This window comes from Paroedura picta, chromosome 2 (genome assembly GCF_049243985.1).
Source record: "Paroedura picta isolate Pp20150507F chromosome 2, Ppicta_v3.0, whole genome shotgun sequence".
Lineage (NCBI taxonomy): Eukaryota > Metazoa > Chordata > Lepidosauria > Squamata > Gekkonidae > Paroedura > Paroedura picta.
In genome coordinates, this window is record NC_135370.1 from 146,798,694 (window position 1) to 146,823,016 (window position 24,323).

Consider the following 24,323-nt stretch of genomic DNA (forward strand, 5'->3'; position numbering starts at 1 on the left):
CCAGTTGAACTATTCAAAATCTTAAAGGACGATGCAGTAAAAGTGCTACACTCAATATGCCAGCAAATTTGGAAAACTCAACAATGGGCACAGGATTGGAAAAGGTCAGTTTACATTCCAATACCAAAGAAGGGCAATGCCAAAGAATGTTCAAACTACCGCACCATTGCACTAATTTCTCATGCTAGCAAAGTTATGCTCAAAATCCTACAAGCTAGGCTCCAGCAATATGTGGACCGAGAACTTCCAGAAGTACAGGCAGGATTTCGAAGAGGCAGAGGAACTAGAGATCAAATGGCCAACATACGCTGGATCATGGAGAATGCTAGGGAGTACCAGAAGAACGTCTACTTCTGCTTCATTGACTATGCTAAAGCCTTTGATTGTGTGGAGCACAACAAATTGTGGCAAGTTCTTAAAGAGATGGGAATACCAGAGCATCCTATTTGTCTCTTGAGAAATTTATATGCAGGTCAAGAAGCAACAGTGAGAACTGAACATGGAATCACTAACTGGTTCAAAATTGAGAAAGGAGTTTAGCAAGGCTGTATACTGTCGCCTTGCCTATTTAACTTGTATGCAGAGCACATCATGAGAAATGCGGGATTAGAGGAGTCACAAATTGGGATCAAGATTGCAGGGAGAAATATCAACAACCTCAGATATGCAGATGATACCACTCTAATGGCAGAAAGTGAAGAGGAACTAAAGAGCCTGTTGATGCGGGTGAAGGTAAAGGTAAAGGTAAAGGTATCCCCTGTGCAAGCACCGAGTCATGTCTGACCCTTGGGGTGACGCCCTCTAGCGTTTTCATGGCAGACTCAATACGGGGTGGTTTGCCAGTGCCTTCCCCAGTCATGACCGTTTACCCCCCAGCAAGCTGGGTACTCATTTTACCGACCTCGGAAGGATGGAAGGCTGAGTCAACCTTGAGCCGGCTGCTGGGATTGAACTCCCAGCCTTATGGGCAAAGCTTTCAGACGGCTGCCTTACCACTCTGCGCCACAAGAGGCTCTTGCGGGTGAAGGAGGAGAATGCAAAGGTTGGCTTGAAACTCAACATCAAGAAAACAAAGATCATGGCATCCGGCCCTCTCAATTCCTGGCAAATAGATGGGGAAGAAATGGAGATAGTGACAGATTTTATTTTCCTGGGCTCCAAGATCACTGCAGATGGGGACTGCAGCAAAGAAATTAAAAGACGCTTGCTCCTGGGGAGGAAAGCTATGGCAAATCTAGACACCATCCTAAAAAGCAGAGACATCAGCCTGCCAACAAAAGTGCGTGTAGTCAAGGCTATGGTATTCCCAGTGGCAATGTATGGCTGCGAAAGTTGGACCATAAGGAAGGCCGAGCATCAAAGAGGCTTTTGAACTCTGGTGCTGGAGAAGACTCTTGCGAGTCCCTTGGACTGCAAGGCGAACAAACCGGTCAGTCCTAGAGGAGATCAACCCTGACTGCTCTTTAGAAGGCCAGATCCTGAAGATGAAACTCAAATACTTTGGCCACCTCATGAGAAGGAAGGACTCCCTGGAGAAGAGCCTAATACTGGGAGCGATCGAGGGCAAAAGAAGAAGGGGACGACAGAGAATAAGGTGGCTGGATGGAGTCACTGAAGCAGTAGGTGCAAACTTAAATGGACTCCGGGGAATGGTAGAGGACAGGAAGGCCTGGAGGATCATTGTCCATGGGGTCGCGATGGGTTGGACACGACTTCGCACATAACAACAATAAAAACACCTGCCATCTCATTTGCACAAAGGGCAATTTCACAAGATTCTTTTCATTCACAAAAATATGGCGGCTAGAAATTAACAACAAAACATTTCACATTGTTAGTCACAAAGTTATAGTGCATGATTTAGATATAATATTGCAATACAGTAGTTGATTGAGCAATATATGCAACAAACACAACTGATAGTTATGTTCCTAATATTTTTATAGTACTATTCCCCTCTACAAAATGAAAGAAAGGATAGAGTACTAATACTTTAAATACAATTATATAGGATACAGTACTAGACCAGTGTAATGACAAGATATGCAATATAAACACGGCGGGGGGTGGGGGGGGTCTCTGTTCCCTTTCAGATAACCTGCAAAAGAAAGCCGCCCGTTCAGATCGCTGTAAACAGAGCCCGTGTAACAGAACAGTCTCCTTTTCAAAATGAAGCCCAACAAGGAACCACTGACTACAGGAACCCAATGAGAGCAACCGACAAGCGCGCCGTACTTCTGGGATACACAGAGTGGGAGGAGCGGGCGTGAGAAGTCTGGGAAGAAACCGCAGTTGCTGTCAGCAGGCGGGCCTAACTCCGAAGGCGACGAGGAGGGAGGCGCTGAGGAAAGGGCCAGTATTCCTCCGGACTAAGCCGGAGTAAGTGGCGGGGGTCGAGCGGAAGCGGTCTGGCTGAACAGAAACGAGGACGTGGGCGGAAGAGCGAGCGGTGTGGGCGGGAAGAGGCTGACTTACCCGCCGAGCCTCCTGCAAGAATCTGCTGCGAAGACTCGCGCCAAAGGCTTCTCGGGCGCCCGGGCTGGGTCATCTTCGCGCTGGGGAAGGCGAGCCGGGAAGGGACGCAGAGTCAAACGGGCCGGCCTTTAGCTGAAGGCAGACGACCCTGGCCTCGCTACCAGCACCGGGCGGAAGGAGGAAGGGAAGTGGGGAAGGCGGCTGCTTGGAGCCCGACCCGTCGAGGCGTCTGCCTGCTTGGTCGCTTTCCAGAACCGGCCCCTCGCCGCTGTAACCTTTATACTTTGCGGGCAGAGGGCGCGTGGGACCCAAGCCAAAAGCAGCCCGGGGGCCGGAGCCTCTGCCTTGGAAAATAAACTTGCGGCGCTTGAAGTTGCCATAAGATTGGAGCTTAGAGCGTTCGGCGGGTATTTTTTGACGCGAGGAAGTCCTTTGAGGCGAGGAAGTTAATACATTATGGGTTTCAGTGCCAGTCAGTGTGGCGGCATCCACTAGTATAGGTGCCTGTGAAAGGTTTGCATCCCTCGCTGTCATGTTGGCTTGCTGGGCTGTGTCTCAGCCTAACTTACCTCACAGGGTTGTTGTTAGCACTAACATAGAGGAATGAGGCTGTGAGCCACTTTGGGGAGAAGAGCAGGGTATAAATAGCTAAGTAAATAATGGAAGTAATATTCAGAGCTGGTGAACTTCTGAATGCTGGTGGGGATGGTTTGCTTGAATTCTGTGCTCGGCATCTTGGCCCATCATGCCAGCAATGTGTGAATCAGGAAGGTGGACTAGGTGGACTACTGGTCTGATCCAGCAGGGCACTTAGTTGTGGTTTTAACTGAAGTTACAACCACTGAAGTACCTGGAGGCTCCACAGGTGATGGAGAGTGGTAGTTGTTAAAGCCCTTGCCCCATTTTTTTGTGGTTGTAAAAGCATCTGCTCAATGATTATATAGCGCATACACCCAGTCAACTAATGAGACCTTGTGCTGAAATAAAATGTATAGTACCAATCCTAAATGAAGTGGGATCCTTCTAATTATATTGTCTTAGAAAGGTCTGATCCTGTTTGGGATGACACCATAAGTCTTTAAGGTGCCACAAGTCTCCTGTTTAGTTTTACTGTGTCAGGTTAACAGGGAGCAATCAGCCTTGAAAAGAAGACTGCAGTTCCTCTCTGCAATTCCATGCAGGCAGATTTTCTCTCCTTCACCTCATCTGGTATTATGTAGGATTCTCATACAGGGTATGTGAAAGAAATGAACCATCCCTTCCTTGCCTATCTCTTCCTTGTTGCAGATCTACAGAAACAATGCATCTCCTTCACCATCACATTTAAATGCCTCAAGAGTTCCAAGAACATATATCACCTATACATTATCTTCAATCTGAGTGGTATTGCTGGCTTGATTATTTAGCCAAAAGAATTGTTTCCCTGAGGTACAAATAACAATTAACATACATTATATAAACAGGCCACAATAATAACCCTAAATGTTATTAGTCCTCACATTACATGAAAAGCCTCTGAAAAATACTTTTCTTGTAGGTTGAAGGCCAACAGTATTCCAGAGTTAGTTAGGCCTCGCAAGTACAGTATGCTTTAAAGTATTCTTATGCAAGGCTGTGGTCCAGGATTGTTATGGAAATAACAGGATGTATTTGCAAGTCCTAACTGACCCTGGATGAAGACTTCTTGAAATGCTAACATACCTGGGAATGCTGTTGGTGTATGATGCCTGTTTATGTTGTTATTTGTCCAATACAGGGGTAGTCAAACTGCGGCCCTCCAGATGTCCATGGACTACAATTCCCAGGAGCCCCCTGCCAGCATTCGCTGGCAGGGGGCTCCTGGGAATTGTAGTCCATGGACATCTGGAGGGCCGCAGTTTGACTACCCCTGGTCCAATACATGATATATGTTTTGAATAAGAGTCTCTTTGTACACAGTATTTTGTATCCTTTTGGAGTGCACAAGATTGTTTCCATGCTGCTTCGGAACACTTTGCTTCAGCTTGCAGCATGGATACTTTGCTTCAGCTTGGAGCATGGAAAGATAAAATTCTGTACACAAACCATAGCTGATTGGAGCACTCACCATACCAATGTTAGTAACTCATGCTGTGCATTTATGTGGCCTTTCCTCATTATCTCAACCAAACTGGTGTTTTCAGAATGCCTGACTCAAAAAGGATAGATTCATATGAGTAGCCGTGTTGGTCTGAAGTAGCACAATAAAATCAGAGTCAAGACACCTTGAATAAATCTTTGTTGGTCTTAAAGGTGCTACAGGACTCTGATTTTATTGTGACTCAAGAAGATTTTCCAGAGGAAACTATGTAGTGAAATCACTGGTTACTGGAATTCCTAGTAAAGGGAATTCACTACCATACAACTCACCCAGTGGTAACCACCTGTTGACTTACTTCTATTCAACAGAAGCCTTTGCATGAAAGCCACTGTGATGTAATGGTAACAGTATAAGACAAGGATCTGGGAGACCAAGGTTTGAACTTCTACTATGTCATGAATGGGTGACCCTGGGCCAGTCAGTGTTAGCACTTGCTCTCATAGAGTTGTTGTGATGATAATGGAGACAAGTGGAATGATACAAGCTGGAGATGGCCCCCACTCAGGAGAAAGGCAGGGTATAAATGAAGCAAATGAAAAACAAAGTTGACGGCAGGAGCCAGATAAAGGATGGGAAGGACAGAAAAAAAGGGGGGGATATGGGAGTTGCCAAGAGGAGGGGAAAGAGTTGAAAAGGAGAAGAAGTCCTGGCCTTGTGGGTTCTTTACCATGCAATTATTATTGCTGATACAAAAATGATAACTGCAGTTTTAAATAGTTTTAATTGGTTTTATTTATTATTTATTATTATATTTATATACCGCCCTCCCTGAGGGCTCAGGGCGGTTTACAGAAAACAGGAGGAGATACAATTAACATACGGTAACAGTAATAACAATATAACAATAAGATAATAAACAATAACATTATAAAATAGAAATTGTGAGAGCCTCAGCTTAACTCTTACTGGGACCCAGTGGTTAAACCGATTAGTGTTGGTTATAGGTGGGGGGGAGCTAGGGGGTCAACTGGAAGCGGTGGTTTGGGTCGACCTCAACCAAATGCCTGGCGGAGGAGCTCCCTTTTGCAGGCCCTGTGGAACTGTTTAGGTTCCGTCAGGGCCCTAATCTCCTCTGGGAGCTCGTTCCACCAGGTGGGGGCCAGAATGGAGAAAGCTCTGGCCCTGGTTGAGGTCAAGCGGGCTTCCTTGGGGCCAGGGACCACCAGGAGGTTGGATGTAGTAGAGCGCAAGGCTCTATGAGGAGTGTAGGTGGAGAGGCGGTCCCTCAGGTATACTGGGCCCAGACCGCGTATAGCCTATTTTAATTATCTTAAAATTTTATATAAATTGACTGTAATATTTGCTTATGAAATTTATTGTGTGTAGACTGCCCCAGGACAGTTTACTAGGAGGGGCCGTATAAAAATCTGCAAATCTGCAGAGGAAAGTAGGGCATAACTGAGGTCTCATCAATCTTGGGGAGGGGGGAACTATACTTGCAGGGAAATCACTCTTTCACCATCACTGTGGGTTAAGACTGCATGTTTTTCTTCTACCTTGGGTTATCATTCATTTATTGTATAGTAGTACTATGTAGTACTATTCAAGAGATCCAAGGAACCCCAGTCTCCCTTGGAGGAACTACCATCCAGATACCTGCAGGATTCTCATCCAAATACTAACCAGGATCCATCATGCTAACCTTCCAAGATCTGCCTTGGAGAATATCCTCAAAAGCGTCCAATAGGAGATATACAAATCTGCAGAAGGAGGAGAAAAACTAAGCAGTATGGAACCTAGTCAGCCAATATCATGAGCCATTCTGCAGAATTACTTTAAAAAGGAAATATTTGAGTCTTCCATCTGGTTGGTAGGGTGAGTGGCTGAGCCCTCTTCTGAAATGGGGAGGGGCAACAAAGACCTCGTGTCAATTATTCTGAGAAGTGCTAATATCAGGGACTTGTTCCTAGATATAGAAAGCTCCAAGTACAGCTTAATTCTTCCCCACCCCCCTTCAAAAAGTAGGGCACCCAAGCTCATATTTATCCAGAGGTAACTTGTTAAATGTGCAATTTATTTCTGTATTTCTAATTCTGCACGAATGTTTCTAGCTCAGTGAAAACATACGTAAACATGACGTTAAAAATGCTATCATCAGTTTAAAAACATCTGGTATATAAAAATGCACACATTCCTTTTACCTAGTTTTCAGTTAATATGTATTTTTAGAAAGCGTCCACCATGGGGAAGTTAATAGTGGATTTGGATTTGGAACCTCCCCCTCCCGACCCGCAATCCTCTTTTAATAATCCAATAAATTACCACCTTTGTCTAGGTCCAGAAAAGTCTCCCAATGGATACAGATTGGGAGGATACAGATCCTCATTTTTTGCCAGCTGTTGTCTGTCCTCTGCATTACACTCTTTTCCCAAGAAGAGGCGCTTTCTTCTCTCCTGCTAGACCCCGGCTCTGACACGGAAAGTTCTGCCGGAGGACCCCAACTGAGATTCTCCGCAACGCTTGAATTCCGGCATTCTCCTTCCCCTGGAGGCGCCTAAGGACAGGCCGGCGCAAATACCCACAAGGCCCTCTAGCGTCGCCAAACGTCCCACCCTCCGACTGACCCGAAAGGCCCAGCAGTCTGTGCGGTCAGCCGGCGAGTGTCTGTGTTCCGCTCCGCTCGGGCGGGTTCCCCTAGGCTCTCGGGAGCGCGCCCTGGGCTTCTCTGCCTCTCTGCTCGTTCCCGTCCTGGACTTTTGTTGTGCCGGGCTGAGTGGCGGCGGCGGCGGCGGCGGCGGCTGCGGGTACACGTGCAAGTACGCAGAGCGGTGCCTTTCCCCGTCGTGTGTTTGGCTTGGCAGGGTACCGGGTGAAGCTGACAGGTAAAGAGCCGCTTTACCATCCAGACAGCCGTTCTTGGGAGCGGCTGGAGGATCATTTGGGACCTCCTTGCACGTTCCCTCTTGCTGGCTCTTTGAGGGACAGCATGGAGTAGTTTGCAGTGCCTCCCAAGGCAGGGGGGGGGGGGAGACAAGAGGACGCCAATTTCCTCCTGCCAGGTTCAGTAATAAAAGGAAACTTACATGACTTTCCGGCTGGATGGTGCCTTGTTCCTATGTGGACTTTACTACTAACAATTGTGGGGATAGCTTTAAAGGGGGATCAGAGCAGTTCAGGAAAGCTAGGTGTGTCAATGTTGATTATGGCTAAATGGCACCTCCATGTTCACAGGCAGTGTACCCTGGAGTGCTTGTTTCTGATCCAGCTGTACGCTTCATTGTCTCTTTCCTAACCCTTTGCTTCCACTGAAACACAATAAAATCAGAGTCCAGTAGCACCTTTAAGACCAACAAAAATTTATTCAAGGTGTGAGCTTTCTTCCTCAGTCTTGCAAGGAAGAGTTCTTGCACTCGAAAACTCACACTTTGAATAAATCTTTGTTGGTCTTAAAGGTGCTACTGGACTTTGATTTTATTGTGCTACTTCAGATCAACATGGCTACCCATTTGAATCTTTCTTTACAGAAACAGAGTTCGACAAATTTATGGTGACCTGAATTATTTAGAGTACATTTTCAAGGGCAATGGATGGCTTGTGCTACTTTAAACCCTTATTTGCATAAGTGATGGGTTTTAACTATGTGTAGAAGAGTGTCAGCTAAATATTGGGGGAGGGGATCACAGTCAGAGTAGTTTAGCAGTGGAATTGGAGGTGGTGGGCTCCCCCTCATTGACAAGAAGCAGCTAGACAGAGACTTGTCCTGGATGCTTTAGGCCAGGGGTAGTCAAACTGCGGCCCTCCAGATGTCCATGGACTACAATTCCTATGAGCCCCTCATGGGAATTGTAGTCCATGGACATCTGGAGGGCTGCAGTTTGACTACCCCTGCTTTAGGCTGATCCTGCATTGAGCAGAGGGTTGGACTAAATGAGCTTTATGGCCCCCTCCAACTCAATGATTCTATATGCAATTAAATTGGTAAAAGATTTAAAAGAGGGTAAATTTCTCACCCCCTTTCCATAGAACATGTACTCTCTTAAAAGTTTGATTGTGATAAATGATGTTTGATGGCAGAGCTGTAAAGAATGGGCGGCATAAACATCCAAATAAATAAATAAATAGATTGCTTTGGATGTTACCCTTTTCATATATAAAGAACCCAATGTGAACTAGTGACTCCTCTTTCTCAGTCTCAGTTGTTAACTGCTCTGATCCCCCTTTAAAGCTGGGTTGCCATTAATATGCAGATGACACCCAGCTCTTCCTCCTGATGGATGGCCGCCCTGACTCTCCCCCAGAAGCATTAGCCAGCTGCCTGGAAGCAGTGACGAGATGGCTCAAGCAGAGTCGCAGAGTCGTCTGAAGCTCAATACTTCAAAGACGGAGGTCCTGTGGCTAGGTAGGTAGGGCCCATGCGAGGAAGCGCGCCTGCCTACCCTGGATGGCGTGCAGCTCTCTACAGCTCACTCCGCCAGGAACCTAGGCGTGATTCTGGACGCCTCCCTCACAATGGAGGCCCAGATCACAAAGGTAGCGCGGCTGGCATTCTACCATCTCCGCCAAGCCAAACTACTAGCGCCCTACCTGGCCCCAGAACACCTAGCCACAGTGATCCATGCACCTCTAGACTGGACTTTTGTAACTCGCTCTACGCAGGCCTGTCCTTAGCCCTGACCTGGAAACTACAACTAGTTCAAAATGCAGCAGCCAGGATCCTCACAGCAACACCATGGAGGTCCCATATCCGGCCTATTCTCCATCAGCTGCAATGGTTACCAGTTGAATTCCGGATCAGACTAAAGGTTCTGGTAATTACCTTCAAGGCCATACGCGGTCAAGGCCCAGTGTACCTGAGGGACCGCCTCCCCGCCTATGCCCCCAAAAGAGCTCTACTGCCTCCAATCAACTAAGGATCCCTGGCCCTAAAGAAGTCCGTCTGGTCTCGACCAGGGCCAGAGTATTCTCTGTTCTGGCCCCTACTTGGTGGAACGAGCTCCCAGAGGAGATCAGGGCCCTGACGGAGCTTAAACAGTTCCGCAGGGCCTGCAAAAAGGAGCTCCTCCACCAGGCATTTGGCCGAGACCAGGCGTAATCTACAGTGACCAAGGGCCCCTGCTCCCCCCCCCTCAGAATCCCATCAACAAGCCCTGGACCTGTTTGTATTACGATTGTTTACTGTTATACTGTGTTGTGTTTGGTTGCAATTGTTGGTTATCGATGTATATGTTCTACAGACTGTTTTATGTATGGTTCTCTGTTATAATGTAAACCGCCCTGAGCCTCCGGGGAGGGCGGTATAGAAGTATGATAAATAAAATAAATAAATAAATAAATAAATAATAGATTTATCGAAAACCGGTGTGGAGTTACAAGGATCTGTTTGTAGATAAGACAGTGGGTCCCTTTCCTCTGCTGCTTTGCGCAGTATCACAGGAATAGGTCCCATATCCACATTAAAATGTAACATTATAAATGACTAGTAATCAAGCCCGCTGTAATCTAAATACAGCGGGCGCTAGACCAGGGAGCCCCCAGCAGCCGCGCAGAGTGCGGCTGCTGGGGGCTCCCTTTGTTGGCGGCCTGATGCGGTGAGAGGCGCTTCGCGCCTCCCGACACATCAGGCCGCCATCAAGGGAGCAACTGTGAACCGCGCTCTGCGCGGCTCGCAGTTGCTTCCTTGTCAGCGGGGGGGGGGGGGAATTGGCCGGGCCAATCGGCAGGTGCAAAGTGCCTGCCGATTGGCTCAGCCGATGGTCTGTCTGGAGGAAGGAGCCAATCAGGCCCTTTCCTCATCACGGACAAAGCCCTCCCACCAAGCTCTTACCAAATTATTTAGTCCGCGGCGCCCGTGGCGCCACGGGCGTGTTAAAGATTGTGGGAACCATTGGGCTATGATAGGCTTCATGGGCTCCTACATGCATTATTGTGGATAACCAGATGACTATTTAATAACTTCCTAAATTGCAAGTTTACTGATTCTGCACTAGGTTACACTAGTGGGGGTGAGGTTAATGTATCAGGCAGCACTTAGTTCCAAAGTAGAGCAACAATTGCCAGTTTTCAGTGTGGCCTAGACAGCCAAGTCAATTTCCCATTATAAAAGTAAACATTGTACAATTTAGAGCTACATGGAAGGCATATTTAAAAGGCATTTGCTGTATGTAGGTTCTATAATTTAAAAAAAAAATTACAACAACCCTGCTAACTGCGGAATTTGCATACAAAAATATATTTTTTAATTCATTACATTCTGTTGTATTTGGAATAATGATTATTTCCATAAACATTTTCATAAACTGAGCTTTTGATAATTTGATGACTTGGTTTCCTAAAGCAGGAGACAGGTACCAGATGGCAGGATTTGCTTTGATCAGATTATTGGAAAAGATCAAAGAGCCTCTTGAAAACACCTAAGAGGAAAGGAAGTGGGACGAGGACAGAACAGTTCCTTTTTTAAAACAAACAAAAAACAGTCTTTGTCTCATTTTCAACCTGCCAGTTTTATTTGGTCTTTTTCCAGAATAATAAAGTAGCAGCCATTCCACTTGGAAAGTACTACTAGTTTATACTGTGGAAACCTCACTCCAGGTAGATCATGATGTTGGTCTGTCTGTGACTGATAGAGGCTGCCTAAAGAAGAGAAAGGGGTCTCAGCATGCTCAAGTGACTCTCCAAATAGGCAGAAAATATGTCCTTGCAGAGTAATAAAAATAAGCCTCCCTCCCCCACAATGAAAAATAGTCTAAACTAAACTGATTCTGCACTGGAGCTACCTCCTGCTTGCAAACGTGCAGTTGGAAGTTGCACTTTTGCAGGATTCCTGATAAACATCTCCGTGTCGTCTCGGCTTTTTGCCTCCCCATGAGGCAGCAAGCAAGAACAACCCAAACTTCTACCCCCACACACACACTCCTTGGCTTGTCAATCACCACAAGCCACCAATCCTTGCACAGTGGTTGTTTCAAGAACTCAAACTTCCATGTTGCTATGGAGAAATACCACAACACCAGAACATATTTTTTAAAGACCTTACACTTCTGCATTGCCGTGGAATCACACTACAACAATAAAACATTCCCTCCTTAGATCCTTAGATCTCTCTTTGGGATTCTTGGTGTAATAGTCTCTCCTCATATATGGGTAGATTTGTGATAGGCTGGCCATGGTAACTGGCCCCCGATGAGTGATTGTTCCCAGTAAAATTTTAAAACAAATAGCATGGATGCCAAGCTGATTGAGAGAGGGCTGCCTCATCACATGCCCCCTCTTTCCCTGTTCATACCCCACCACCAGAAAACACAAACAGGAATGTGTTTTGGGAGCCTAATCCCAAAATTACAGTGCACAACGAGGAGAACATTTTATTTTTACATAGGGCATGTAGCTTTGCGATGCCACAACAACGCGGACCACACCAATTTTTAAAAAAAATCTGAATCTGGAAAAGGAAAGGGGAGTATGAGGGCGATCATAATGCTACCGAGACCATCATGCGTTTCTCCCTCCACACATCACCCCTAGTTGCTCCCCGATTGGAAGCGCAACAAGAAGTGGCAAATCGTGATTTTGCGATTTCCCTCAGTGCAGAGCAAATCTGGGGAGAACTCACACCAGCCACTTGAGAGCTCTGGGTTGCTACCCACGTCATGTGGAAGCAGCACTAAGAGCCAGTTTGGTGTAGTGGTTAGGGGTGCGGACTTCTAATCTGTCAAGCCAGGTTCGATTCTGCGCTTCCGCACATGCAGCCAGCTGGGTGGCCTTGGGCTTGCCACAGTGCTGATAAAGCTGTTCTGACCGAGCAGTGATATCAGGGCTCTCTCAGCCTCACACACCTCACAGGGTATCTATTGTAGGGAGAGGAAAGGGAAGGCAACTGTAAGGCACTTTGAGACTCCTTAGGGTTGAGAAAAGTGGCATATAAGAACCACCTCTTCTTCTTCTAAAACCCACGAGCAACAAGAGTCTATCCTGGGGGCTAATTCTTCGTGCAGAATTGGTCTGAGGTAGAGAATGTCAAGAGCAGTTGAAGGATGAGGTGGATGAGTTAGTAAAATGTACAGAATGCGGAGGACAGGGAGGAATATATATATATATATATATACTAGTAAAAAAGCCCACTGCAGTCAAAATGCAGTGGGCGCTAGGAGGGCAGGCCATGCGGGCTGGCTTGGCAAGGCCGGGTTTGTGCTGTGGGGCCGGGGGCTCGCGGCCTACCTGGAGTGCGGTAGGCTGGCAGGCCATGGTGGAGGGCGGCAGCACCGGTGCTGGGGGCTCCTTAAGCGTGGTGGCGACGGTCCTGAGGTATCCTCCGGTGGGCGGCAGTGGGTGGGCGGGGCGAGGGGGCGATGTCCCATTGCGGCAGCGGATCCGGTGGCGACTGAGGAGGCTACGGGGCTCTGACGGCCCTGACACGGGTGGGCCGAGTCTCGCAATGGCTGCCGCCGCAGCACCCCCAACGGCTGTGTGGAGCAGCGATGGCCGACCGCGACCCCACCCCCACCGTGCCCTGGTGGCGGCTTGGCTGCTCTCCTTTCAGACGGGAAGATGTCCACGGCGCTGTGGAAGAGCAGCCTGACTCAGGAGGCGGGTAGGGAGCCCCCGGCAGCCGCGCTCTGCACGACTGCTGGGGGCTCCCTCAGGCGGCGGCCTGACGCAGTGAGAGGCGCTTTGCACCTCTCGCCGCATCAGGCTGGGAGCAACTGCGAGCCGCGCTGCGCGCGGCTCGCAGTTGCTGAGCATGGGAATTAGAGGGACCAATTGGCAGGCACTTTGCGCCTGCCGATTGGTCCCTCCGATTGTCTGTCCTGAGGAAGGGTCCAATCCGGACCCTTCCTCATCCCGGACACATCCCGCCCCAGAACAGTTTACTGCTTTATTTAGTCCGTGGCGCCCGCGGCGCCACGGGCGGTGTACAGATGCATTATTACTTTTGGTGGCGAGTTTAACACTCGGCTTCATAATTAATCAAAATATGCTATTGCCATGATTTTCAAAGTGGCAACTTAAAAACCTGATGTTAGAACTACTGACAATACATTAGTCCTTGAATCTTCATCCAGTGTATTCACCACAAATAATTCTTCAGGAGCCAGTAGAACAACAGCTATTTTACACCAGCCTTGTGCTTGTTTTTCCTGTATGCATTTTAAACCATATTTCCAAATAAGGATTAAAAAAAATAATCTTGTCTTCTCTCAAGCCTGTATAAGCATGTTCTTCACCATGTTTTTATTTTGCTTTTTAGCCAATTTCCAGGAGAAAATGGTTCCCCAAGCTTTCTTGCTAGGAACTCAAGTGAATTAGTTTGAATGGAATTATATCTGCATTCTTCAGTGTGGTCATCTATCCATCAGTAATACAGGTAAGGACTTGAAATACCCTGAATGTTGCATGACAAGTTAGTGTATTCCCTTCTGTCTGGATGAGTATTTCTGCCATGGCTGTTATCATATAGAAGACAGAGATTGATTAGGTTTCTGCATGTAATTGTTCTCGCCCAGTGAGAGCTTGAGACTTGATGTGGATTCCCACAATGTCTTTAAGATGTCTGATAGTTTAATTGAAATTTTGCTACAATTTGTTGGAAGAGAGAGTAGAAGGGAAACAAATACAGCAGTGATTGCTAAGTGATGTATTCCAATAAATATATTCTTTTGGAAACTAGATGCATTGGGTTCAACTGCTGGTCTCCTTCAAAAGATCTGTTCATCAGCCTTAATTCATTTCCTTCAAAGTGGAATCTTAACATTAGGCCAGGATAATAATTCAGTCTATTAATGTATCTTCCATAGGTAGGATTTATGTAAGAGGAAGATATAAATGTGATTAGTTAATGGTGTTTTAATTGACTTACTGTGGGTAAGGCTTTCTAGACATTAATGATTGGAAGCCCCTTATTCATCTTAGTGGTTCAATTTTATTCTGAGTGTTAAGTAAAATCTGTGTATGAAATTATTGTGGTCACTGAGGGGCATATATTTCATTTCACAGTGGCTTCTCTACCATACAAAATGAACTCCATAATTACAAAATCATAGGCCCCAAGTACTCTATTCTTTCATCATCTTGTTATTGCTCAGAAACTGAGGGGCTTAATAGCAGCAATTTAAAACTAACGGTTTGCTGTATTTTCTAGCATAAAAGGTTTTTACTCTCTCAAAAATATTTTTGTGTTGTATTTCAAAGCAAACTTTAGATCTGCAGAGATTTTTCAGATATACCATTTGTGGTTATTTTTCTTCAGAAACTTTGGACCAAGTAGAAATGTAAATCTATTGAAGTCTTCCATCCAAAATATTTGCTGTATTATGGTCTTTACTATTATTTTCAAATGTTTCTGTTCTTTTGCATATTAATATCATTTCTGATATATGATTTTTTTCAAAGAGAAGCTAAATTTTGTGTAAATCCTGCAAATTTGCACTTGTTTGCTTGCTTTGCACAATTTATTCTGCTCTTGCTGGGCATGGGAAGGGTAAGTGCAGAAAGCTTCTGCAAATTCCGCTAGACTTCTGCAGATTTGGCTTCTACAAATTTACAAGGCTTGTCTTAATATTTCAAGGCCATTTCCTAGCCTGGAAGTCTACAGACATTAAAAAAGAAAAGAAAAAAGTTTGTTAATGTGTATGCACTCTAAGCCAAATCCCTTCTTGTGCAAGTTACAATATGGCTCCCCACCACCATTTCAGATGAATCCTGCTGGATCCCTAGGTCAGCAAGTATAAACCTCCACTTTCTGACATGTCAATAAGCAATCAAGCTCCTCTTTGAGTGTTATTTTCTTTTTAAAAAATTGATTTTTAATCCATGGAAATCCCAATGCAGCCTGACTCAGAGCAGAACGGTTTTCTAAAAATATGTGATTGACTAGAAATGGAATAGAACCTAAAAAGGCAGCCACGTTATCTAGGCTTTTCTTCCTGCATGCCAATTTATTATTAATCAAAGAGATTTAGTGAGACAAAATGTTTGTGTTGCATAAGAAGGTTTCATGGATTGTGCTGCATAGGTAAAACTTCCTGTCTGTTTTGCTACTAGTCCAGGCTGGATTACTAGGATAGATGTCCAAGTGGCATACTAACCATTAGAAGACTAGGCTTTGTCATCATACCCTGCAGTGCCTGCATCCCAGTGGATTTCCAAGCAAACCCCACCTGCAAGCCTAGAATCATAGAATGATAGAGTTGGAAGGGACCTCCTGGGTCATCCAATCCAAACCCCCCCCCACACACACACACACACAATGCAGGACACTTGCAACCCTATCGCTCATCCACTGTAACCTGTCACCCCTTAAGCTTTCACAGAATCAGCCTCTCCATCAGATGGCTATCCAGCCTCTGCTTAAAAATTTCCAAAGATGGAGAACCCACCACCTCTCGAGGAAGCCTGTTCCACTGAGAATCCACTCTGTCAGGAACTTCTTCCTCATGTTTAGACAGAATTTCCTTTGAATTCATTTCATCCCATTGGTTCTGGTTTGTCCTTCTGGGGCAAGAGAGAACAACTCTGCTCCATCCTTGATATGGCAGCCTTTTAAATACTTGAAGATGGTTATCAGATCCTCTCTCAGTCATCTCTCCAGGCTAAACAAACAAGGCTCCCCCAACCTTTCCTCATATGTCTTGGTCTCCAAACTCCTCACCATCTTTGTTGCCCTCCTTTGGACATGTTCCAGTTTGTCTACATCTCCATTCAACTGTGGTGCCCAAAACTGAACTCAGTACTCCTAGTGAGGCCTAAGCAGAGCAGAATAAAGCAGTACCATCATCTCCCATGATCTGGACACGATACTCCGTTTGATACAGCCCAAAATCCCATTTGCCTTTCTAGCCATCGAGTCACACTGCTGACTCATTTTCAATGTATGGTCTACTAAGACTCCTAGATTTTTTTCACACATACTACTGCCAAGATACATTGGTGTATGGTTTTCCTACCTAAATGCAGAACTTTACATTTGTCCCTATTGAATGACATTTTATTCAGTTTAGCCCAGTTCTTGAACCATCAAGATAATCCTGTATTCTGATTCTGTCTTCTGTTGTGTTTGCTACCCCTCCCAGTTTAGCATTATCTGCAAATTTAATAAGTACCCCATCCAAATCATTTATAAATATGCCTTTTTGTTTCATGCAAGTCTAACCTCCTTGTAGGTTATTCATAGAATGAGAGTTGGAAGGAGCCACATAAGCCATCTAGTCCAACCCCCTGCTCAATGCAGGATCAACCTAAAGCGTCCAGGATAAGTATCTGTCCAGCTGCTGCTTGAAGACTGTCACCCATGTCCCAGGTGTAAGGTTGTAGTATTCAGATTAATCTTATTTATTCAGATTATTCAGATGAATTTAATTTAAATTTCAGTGCCAACTTGGTCCAGTCTTAGAAGTAGGGTTCAGATTACATTTATTTCTAAATATTAATTAATATGGGCAGCCCTTTAAACATTAGCCCAAGCTTTTTTGATTGAATTGGAATCACTTCCGTTGGTTAGAAAAGTGGATTTAAGTGGAAAAGTGGAAAAGCAAATTTAAACACAGGAATTTCAGCAGCGTTAAAAGAACTAAACCTTCCTGGTGAAAACAGCAGCAAGACCTTGAGTTGTTTATAGTCCCCCTTTTTTCTCACTTGGAACTGCAAGCCTTCCCTCTAATTAGAGCTCCTTTTGATAGGAACCTCTTGCAGCAGATGGCCAATTTAGAAGGAGCTTATCAGGAATGTGACAGGAGCCTGAATTGGTGATACAAAGGTTGCTGTCATGTATTACTATCAATATTTAGATGGATTAAAGTTAACTAAGACTCAAGTCTTTCCTTATCCTAAGTCTCTTCACCAAGCCAGCACCAGAGCCAGATCTAAACTGTTAGTGAAACTTTTCTATTGCGTTCCTATTTGGGGCCAGAAAATCTCCTCTGACTTGGAGAGGGTTCAGTCTTCTTACAACACCTGTTCAGCATTCCTAAGTGTGTCTCCTATTTTAGAGATGGGTGTTACCTTAATGGCCTCCCAAGCCTGGCTTCATATCTTTAACTTCTGATTGCAGATAAATTAGAGAGCCTCAGCAGAGAGTTTAATCCATCTGATGTTAAATGACAGTGTCCGCTTACCTTGGTCAGAGATGGTCAGCTGCAAATAAAATCAGTTTGGCTTCCGTTGGATTATTGTGAAAACCTTGATGAATGAAAACTTTATAGTGTCATTAAGCAGCGAATCCTTGATATTGATTATCAAACTATCATAGCAGGAGCACGTAGAGCTTGCTCGCCAATAACCTTTCATATCTTCCCTTCTGAGGGAAGAGCACCAGATTACTTTTCATCACTGACCTCAATGTCTATGAGAAAATGCTTCATGCTGCCACACTTACTTACTACCAACAGTGTTAACTCAAGGCTGGTTTAGAAGAAGAAAGAAGAAAGAAGTTCTTATATGCCACTTTTCTCTACCTGAAGGAGGCTTACAGTCGCCTTCCCTTTCCTCTCCCCACAACAGACACCCTGTGAGATGGGTGAGGCTGAGAGTGCCTTGATATCACTGCTTAGTCAGAACAGCTTTATCATTGCTGTGGCAAGCCCAAGGTCACCCAGCTGGCTGCATGTGGGGGAGTGCACAATCGAACCTGCTTCACTAGATTAGAAGTCCACACTCCTAACTATGATACCAAACTGGCTCTCCAAGTCCCATACTTGGATAGGCTCTGCACCTGCTCAGCTAAACAACCAGAATCCGTTGAACATGTTCTCTTCTACCGCAAGCAACATAAACACCACAGAGAGCATCTCCTGAAACCATTATGAGTAGTGATGGCTCCCATGACACCAAGAAGTTAACTATTTACTTTCTCAAAGATTGCCACCCTTAGATGACCAAAATTATTGTCAGGTTCCTGTATTTGTCCATATTCACACTCCACAATAACTCCTATTGACTGCTTGAGTCCGAATCTTGATGGCTTGCTCTCTTTTATAGCTTATATTTTTACTAGGGGCAAAGTCCGTTGTCTCCAAGAATACAACGGGTGCTAGAGCTTGGCAGTGGGAAGAGGAAGGGGAGGAGTTGTCCAGTCTGTAAGGGCATGGGGTTGAATGTGTGTGTTGTGTGGGAGGTTGTGGTGGCATGGTGGCAAATGAGGGTATGGGTGTGGAGATATGGGTGTCAAGAACCTGTGGTGTGGAAAGTTCGTTGAGTGTGGGAGAGGACTGACCTTTGGGAATTTTGGCATAGTGGTTACAGATGAGCTTTCCAGAGCCATGTCCTCAGATATGTGAAGGGAAAATCAGACTGGAGACTCTTCTTAGGGGAAGATTACATGGCAACCAATTCCCCCCAGTTCTGCGTCATTTTCCTTCTTGTGTGAATTAGGCCACATTCACCAAAATGCCTCTCTGCCCTAATACACATAGGGTAGTCACAGTACACAGGTGTCCACCCTGTTCCTTCTGTCTCCCATGTTTTCACTGTTGGTAAAATGTTATGTGCCCACATGCTTCTTTCATGGTTGCTCCTTAGAAGAACGGATTTTTGTACCCTATTGCTTACTACCCAAAGAAGTCTCAAAGCGGTTTACAAACACCTTTTCCATTCGTCTCTTCACAATAGTCAACCTGTGAGGTATGTGGGGTTGTGAGAGATCTGAGAGAACTGGGAATGGGCTGCAGTGACCCAGCAGGCCTCAGGTGTCTCAAAGCATTTTCCAATCGTCTCCCCCTTCTCTCCCCATAGCAATCTCCCCATGAGGGAGGTGGGGTAGCGAGCCTCACAGGGAAGCTGGCAACCCTAAGAGGAAGACTGTCTGTGCACAGCAGTCTTGACCTCCAAGGTTATTTGCCAGTTACTATTTCAGTTACTATGTGACTCCAGACATTTACTTGTTCTCTATTTAGTTTCAGGCTGTAAATATTTATTTAGATCTTCCTGCACTTTCCAGACTCACAGGATTGATGCTGGTCTGCCTGTCTGCGCCCCAGAATACAAACAGTTGCTGGTAAGGGCTGGCCATAACCCATAGGCCAGGAGGGACACTCCTGCACCACTTCCTCCCAACTGCAGGCAAAAATGGCTCATTTGAAGGCTGGACTCTGAGGCATTGTATGATTTTGAAGTCCCACCACCAAACCTCCAGGAATATTTCCAGCGCAGGGGTAGCCAACCTACAGGTGTTGCCTGGAGAGCTCCTGGAATTACAGCTCACTTGCAGAGTATAAAGATTATCTCCCCAGGCAGAAAGGGCGACTTTGGACAGGGTTGTAGTAGAGGAGAAACATTTAAGGCTTCCCACACAGGTTGTTGAATTGAAAGACTTGAGGCCTACTGCACAGGGTTGTTGTGCAGATGACACAGAAGAGCCAATTTCCTCTGCAGAATAATGCTGTGCAGTGGCCTCAAATCTGCAGAGAGTTGCAAAGAAGAAAGACACATGGCTTAGCTGTGTCTAACCCCTGGCCAGAGCAGTATTTTAAGTGAGAAGGGGCTTTTCTGTGGCCTCCCTGTCAGGCAACTGTTTGGCAGAAGGGGAAAGTTCCCCACCCTCAAAAGGAATGCCCTCAGGCTCCCCTGCGTTGCTCTTGGAAAGGCCTCCTTCCCTCAGTCAGGGCCTGTCAGAGGCTCCTTCGCAGCAGGCCTGAAGGGGGGAGGGAGAGCACTCTGCAGCCTCCTGCCAGCTCTGTCAGAGTTCTGAGGCAATTTGCAGTTGGACTTGACAGTTAGGACAGCCTTGGGGCGAAAAGGGCTGGCGCAGCCTGTCCAAGCCTCTGTTCTCATCCCCCTTGGAAGCCCTGCTGACCTCCTCTCCCTTTGGTGGTCAGGAGCAGACTGGCAGCCAGACTGGGCTGGGTGAATGGAATTTGGTCTGTCCTGGTGAGGGGCCAATAGGAAGGCACTTCGCGTGCCTCCCCATTGGCTGCTTGGCTCTGGATGGACACTCGGAGGGCCCAATCAGGAGCCGCTTTGCGGCTCCTGATTGGGCCCTCTGAGTTTATATCCTGGACAGGGCCCGCCCTAACTCCTCCCCAGGTGGCCTTACTCTTTTATTTAATAGGACCGGTTAAAGATTGTTTGTTTTCTATATATGCCAATAAAGGTATTGAATCTGAATATTTGTACATTATTTTATATGTAAAAAATAAGGATACATATTAGGGTATATTTGGGGTTAGGGTTAGCTGATTTATGGTTTAGGTTGGTGACTGGTTAGGTTTGGAAGGAGTGTCAAGGCTAGGGAAGAGTTAGAGGCATGGTTAGGAAAGGCCATGGGATGTATAAATAATTTTAGAAGAAGAAAAAGAGTTGCTTTTTATATGCTGCTTTTCTCTACCAGAAGGAGTCTCAAAGCAGCTTGCAATTGTCTTCCCATTCCTCTCCCCTCAACAAACACCCTGTGAGGTAGGTGAGGTTGATTTCTCGGTCAGAACAGCTTTATCATGGCTGTGATGAACCCAAGGTCACCTAGCTGGCTACATGTGAAGGAGCAGGGAATTAAACTCAGCTTGCAAGAGTAGAAGGTGCCGCTCTTAACCGCTACACCAAACATGTAAAGAAAAGACATAATTTCTTTACATGTTTCTTTACATAATTTCTTTACACATAGTTATTCATATCAGAGTATATATTGGGGTAGGAGTAAGCCCTGACACTTCCTCTCAACTTAGCAACTCACCAGCCTGAACCATAAATTAGCTAACCCTAACCCCAAATATACCAGCCTGAACTATAAATAAGCTAACTAACTCAAAAATATACCATGATAAGATTCTTTATTCTTAACATTTTTAACATGTAAAATAATGTAAAAAATATTTATACAGGCCATGGCCTTTCCGAACCATGTCTCTAACTCATACTTAGCACTTAACCCTAAAGGTAACGACTGCCCAAACCAAACCATACTTAACTTAACACTAACCCTAATTCTGAAATTAACCCCAATATGAACCCATAATTTTTACATACTGTTGATATGTAAAATAATATTAAAAACTATTTAGTCATTTCATAGCCTTTCCTAAACAAACTGAGTCTTCCATAGCCCTAACACTCACTTGAAATCTTACCACTGCTGCGACTGAACCATACCTAAGCTAACTGTAACCCTAAAATTAACCCCAGTATGAATCTATAATTTTTTATATTCCCTATTTTTACATGAAAAATAGTGTAAAAACGTTAGCCATTTCATGGCCTTTCCCAAACATATCTCTAATTTCTCCATAGTCCTAACACTCACGCTAAATCTTTGCAATCCTCAACTCAAACCATATCCAAGATTAACCCCAAAATATATCCTAATATGAATCATTATTTACATATTTTTACATGTTGTAGTTGTTAGGTGCAAATTCATGTCCAACCCCTCACGACCCCATGGACAATGATCCCCCAGGCCTTCCTGTCCTCTATCATTCCTGGAGTCCATTTAAGTTTGCACCAACTGCTTCAGTGACTCCATCCAGCCACCTCATTCTCTGTTGTCCCCTTTTTCTTTTGCCCTCAGTCACTCCCAGCATTAGGCTCTTCTCCGGGGAGTCCTTCCTTCTCATGAGGTGGCCAAAGTAATTTAGTTTCATCTTCAGGATCTGGCCTTCTAAGGAGCAATCCGGTCGGATTTCCTCTAGGACTGATCGGTTTGTTCGCCTTGCAGTCCAAGGGACTCGCAAGAGTCTTCTCCAGTACCAGAGTTCAAAAGCCTCAATTCTTTGACGCTCAGCCTTCTTTATGGTCCAACTTTCACAGCCATACATTGCAACTGGGAAGGCCATAGCCTTGAGTAGACACACTTTTGTTGGCAGGGTGATGTCTCTGCTTTTTAGGATGCTGTCTAGATTTGCCATAGCTTTCCTCCCCAGGAGCAAGTGTCTTTTAATTTCTTTGCTGCAATCCCCATCTGCAATGATCTTGGAGCCCAGGAAAATAAAATCTGTCACTACCTCCATTTCTTTCCCATCTATTTGCCAAGACTTGAGAGGGCCAGATGCCATGATCTTCGTTTTCTTGATGTTGAGTTTCAAGCCAACTTTTGCACTCTCCTCCTTCACCCGCATCAACAGGCTCTTTAGTTCCTCTTCGCTTTCTGCTATTAGAGTGGTATCATCTGCATATCTGAGGTTGTTGATATTTCTCCCTGCAATCTTGATCCCAATTTGTGACTCATCTAACCCCGCCTTTCTCATGATGTGCTCTGCATACAAGTTAAATAGGCAAGGCGACAGTATACAGCCTTGCTAAACTCCTTTCTCAATTTTGAACCAATCAGTGATTCCATGCCCGGTTCTCACTGTTGCTTCTTGACCTGCATATAGGTTTCTCAAGAGACAGATAAGATGCTCTGGTATTCCCATCTCTTTAAGAACTTGCCACAATTTGTTGTGCTCCACACAATCAAAGGCTTTAGCATAGTCAATGAAGCAGAAGTAGATGTTTTTCTGGAACTCCCTAGCTTTCTCCATGATCCAGCATATGTTGGCAATTTGATCTCTAGTTCCTCTGCCTCTTCGAAATCCTGCCTGTACTTCTAGAAGTTCTCGGTCCACATATTGCTGGAGCCTAGCTTGTAAAATTTTGAGCATAACTTTGCTAGCATGAGAAATGAGTGCAATGGTGCGGTAGTTTGAACATTCTTTGGCATTGCCCTTCTTTGGTATTGGAATGTAAACTGACCTTTTCCAATCCTGTGGTCACTGTTGAGTTTTCCAAATTTGCTGGCATATTGAGTATAGTACTTTTACTGCATCGTCTTAAGATTTTGAATAGTTCAACTGGAATGCTGTCACCTCCACGAGTTTTATTTTTGCTCAGACTTCCTAAGGCCCATTTGACTTCACATTCCAGGATGTCTGGCTCCAGGATGTCTGTGGTTATCAGGGATATTAAGTTCTTTCTTGTATAGTTCTTCTGTATAATTTTGCCACCTTTTAAAAATCTCTTCTGCTTCTGTTAGGTCCCTACCATTTTGTTCCTTTATCATACCCATCTTTGCATGAAACATTCTCTTCATATCTCCAATTTTCTTGAAGAGATCTCTGGTCCTCCCTATTCTATTGTTTTCTTCTATTTGTTTGCACTTTTCAATTAAGAATGCATTCTTATCTCTTTTAGCTATTCCCTGGAATTCTGCATTCAATTGGGTGTATCTTTTTCTTTCTCCCTTGCCTTTCACTCTACATGTAAAATACTGTAAAGAATTATACTTCCCATGTCATTTCTTATGAATGGCCCAAGCAAAATACTTTTAAACATTTTGTTGACTGGAAAAGCATAAAAAATAGCTGGAAAAGTGCTGATGAGTTTCTGTGATTTCTATTGCCACTAGATGGAGCTCTGTGCCAACAGTGGATATCTCACCAGAGATCATAGGATTGAAATATGTTCCATTCGAATTTAATGCACCTGTAGCAAACATTTTCAGGAGCAGAGTGTGAGAATATAGCAGGATCCAATAAGAAGCTTTCAGAAGGACCCAAGAGACCACCTGTCTGAATTCATTCCCCAGGAGGCATTTTGTTCTAGTAACACCAACCTGCTATGGATCCCTGGCCCTAAAGAAATATGCCTGGCCCCAATGAGAGCCAGAGACTTTTCAGCCCTGGCTCCTACCTTCTGGAATGAGCTCCCTGGGGAGATTAGAGCCCTGATGGAACTTGCCAACTTTCACAGGATCTGCAAGATGGAGCTCTTCCACCAGTCTTTTGGTTGTGGTCAGTTAGACAATCATCCTTCAACAAATAATTGGACCTTCCCCCCCATCTCCTATCTCTTATTAACATCTATGCTAGCTATTTCCTTCAGTGTACATAAG

The 24,323-nt window shown here is 45.1% G+C and overlaps 2 protein-coding genes across 9 annotated transcripts in view; one reads left to right on the forward strand and one right to left on the reverse strand.

Moving 5' to 3' along the window:
- The window catches only part of SLC25A21 (solute carrier family 25 member 21), a 365,160-nt gene extending 362,429 nt beyond the window's left edge, over nt 1-2,731 (reverse strand). For all 3 annotated transcript variants that reach the window (XM_077323153.1, XM_077323150.1, XM_077323151.1), the window contains exon 1: nt 2,476-2,731. In XM_077323153.1, the coding sequence (XP_077179268.1) occupies nt 2,476-2,548 (73 nt within the window). In that variant the 5' untranslated portion in view covers nt 2,549-2,731. The remainder of the gene's footprint in view (nt 1-2,475) is intronic.
- MIPOL1 (mirror-image polydactyly 1) overlaps nt 2,079-24,323 on the forward strand; it is a 286,508-nt gene continuing 264,263 nt past the window's right edge. For 2 of the 6 annotated variants that reach the window (XM_077323149.1, XM_077323147.1), the window contains exons 1-2: nt 2,079-2,379; nt 13,779-13,895. The gene's annotated coding sequence lies outside the window, so the exon portion shown is untranslated. Of the gene's footprint in view, nt 2,380-7,240; nt 7,417-13,778; nt 13,896-24,323 lie in introns of those variants that run through there. The other 4 variants (XM_077323144.1, XM_077323145.1, XM_077323143.1 and 1 more) reach the window with 3 other exon arrangements.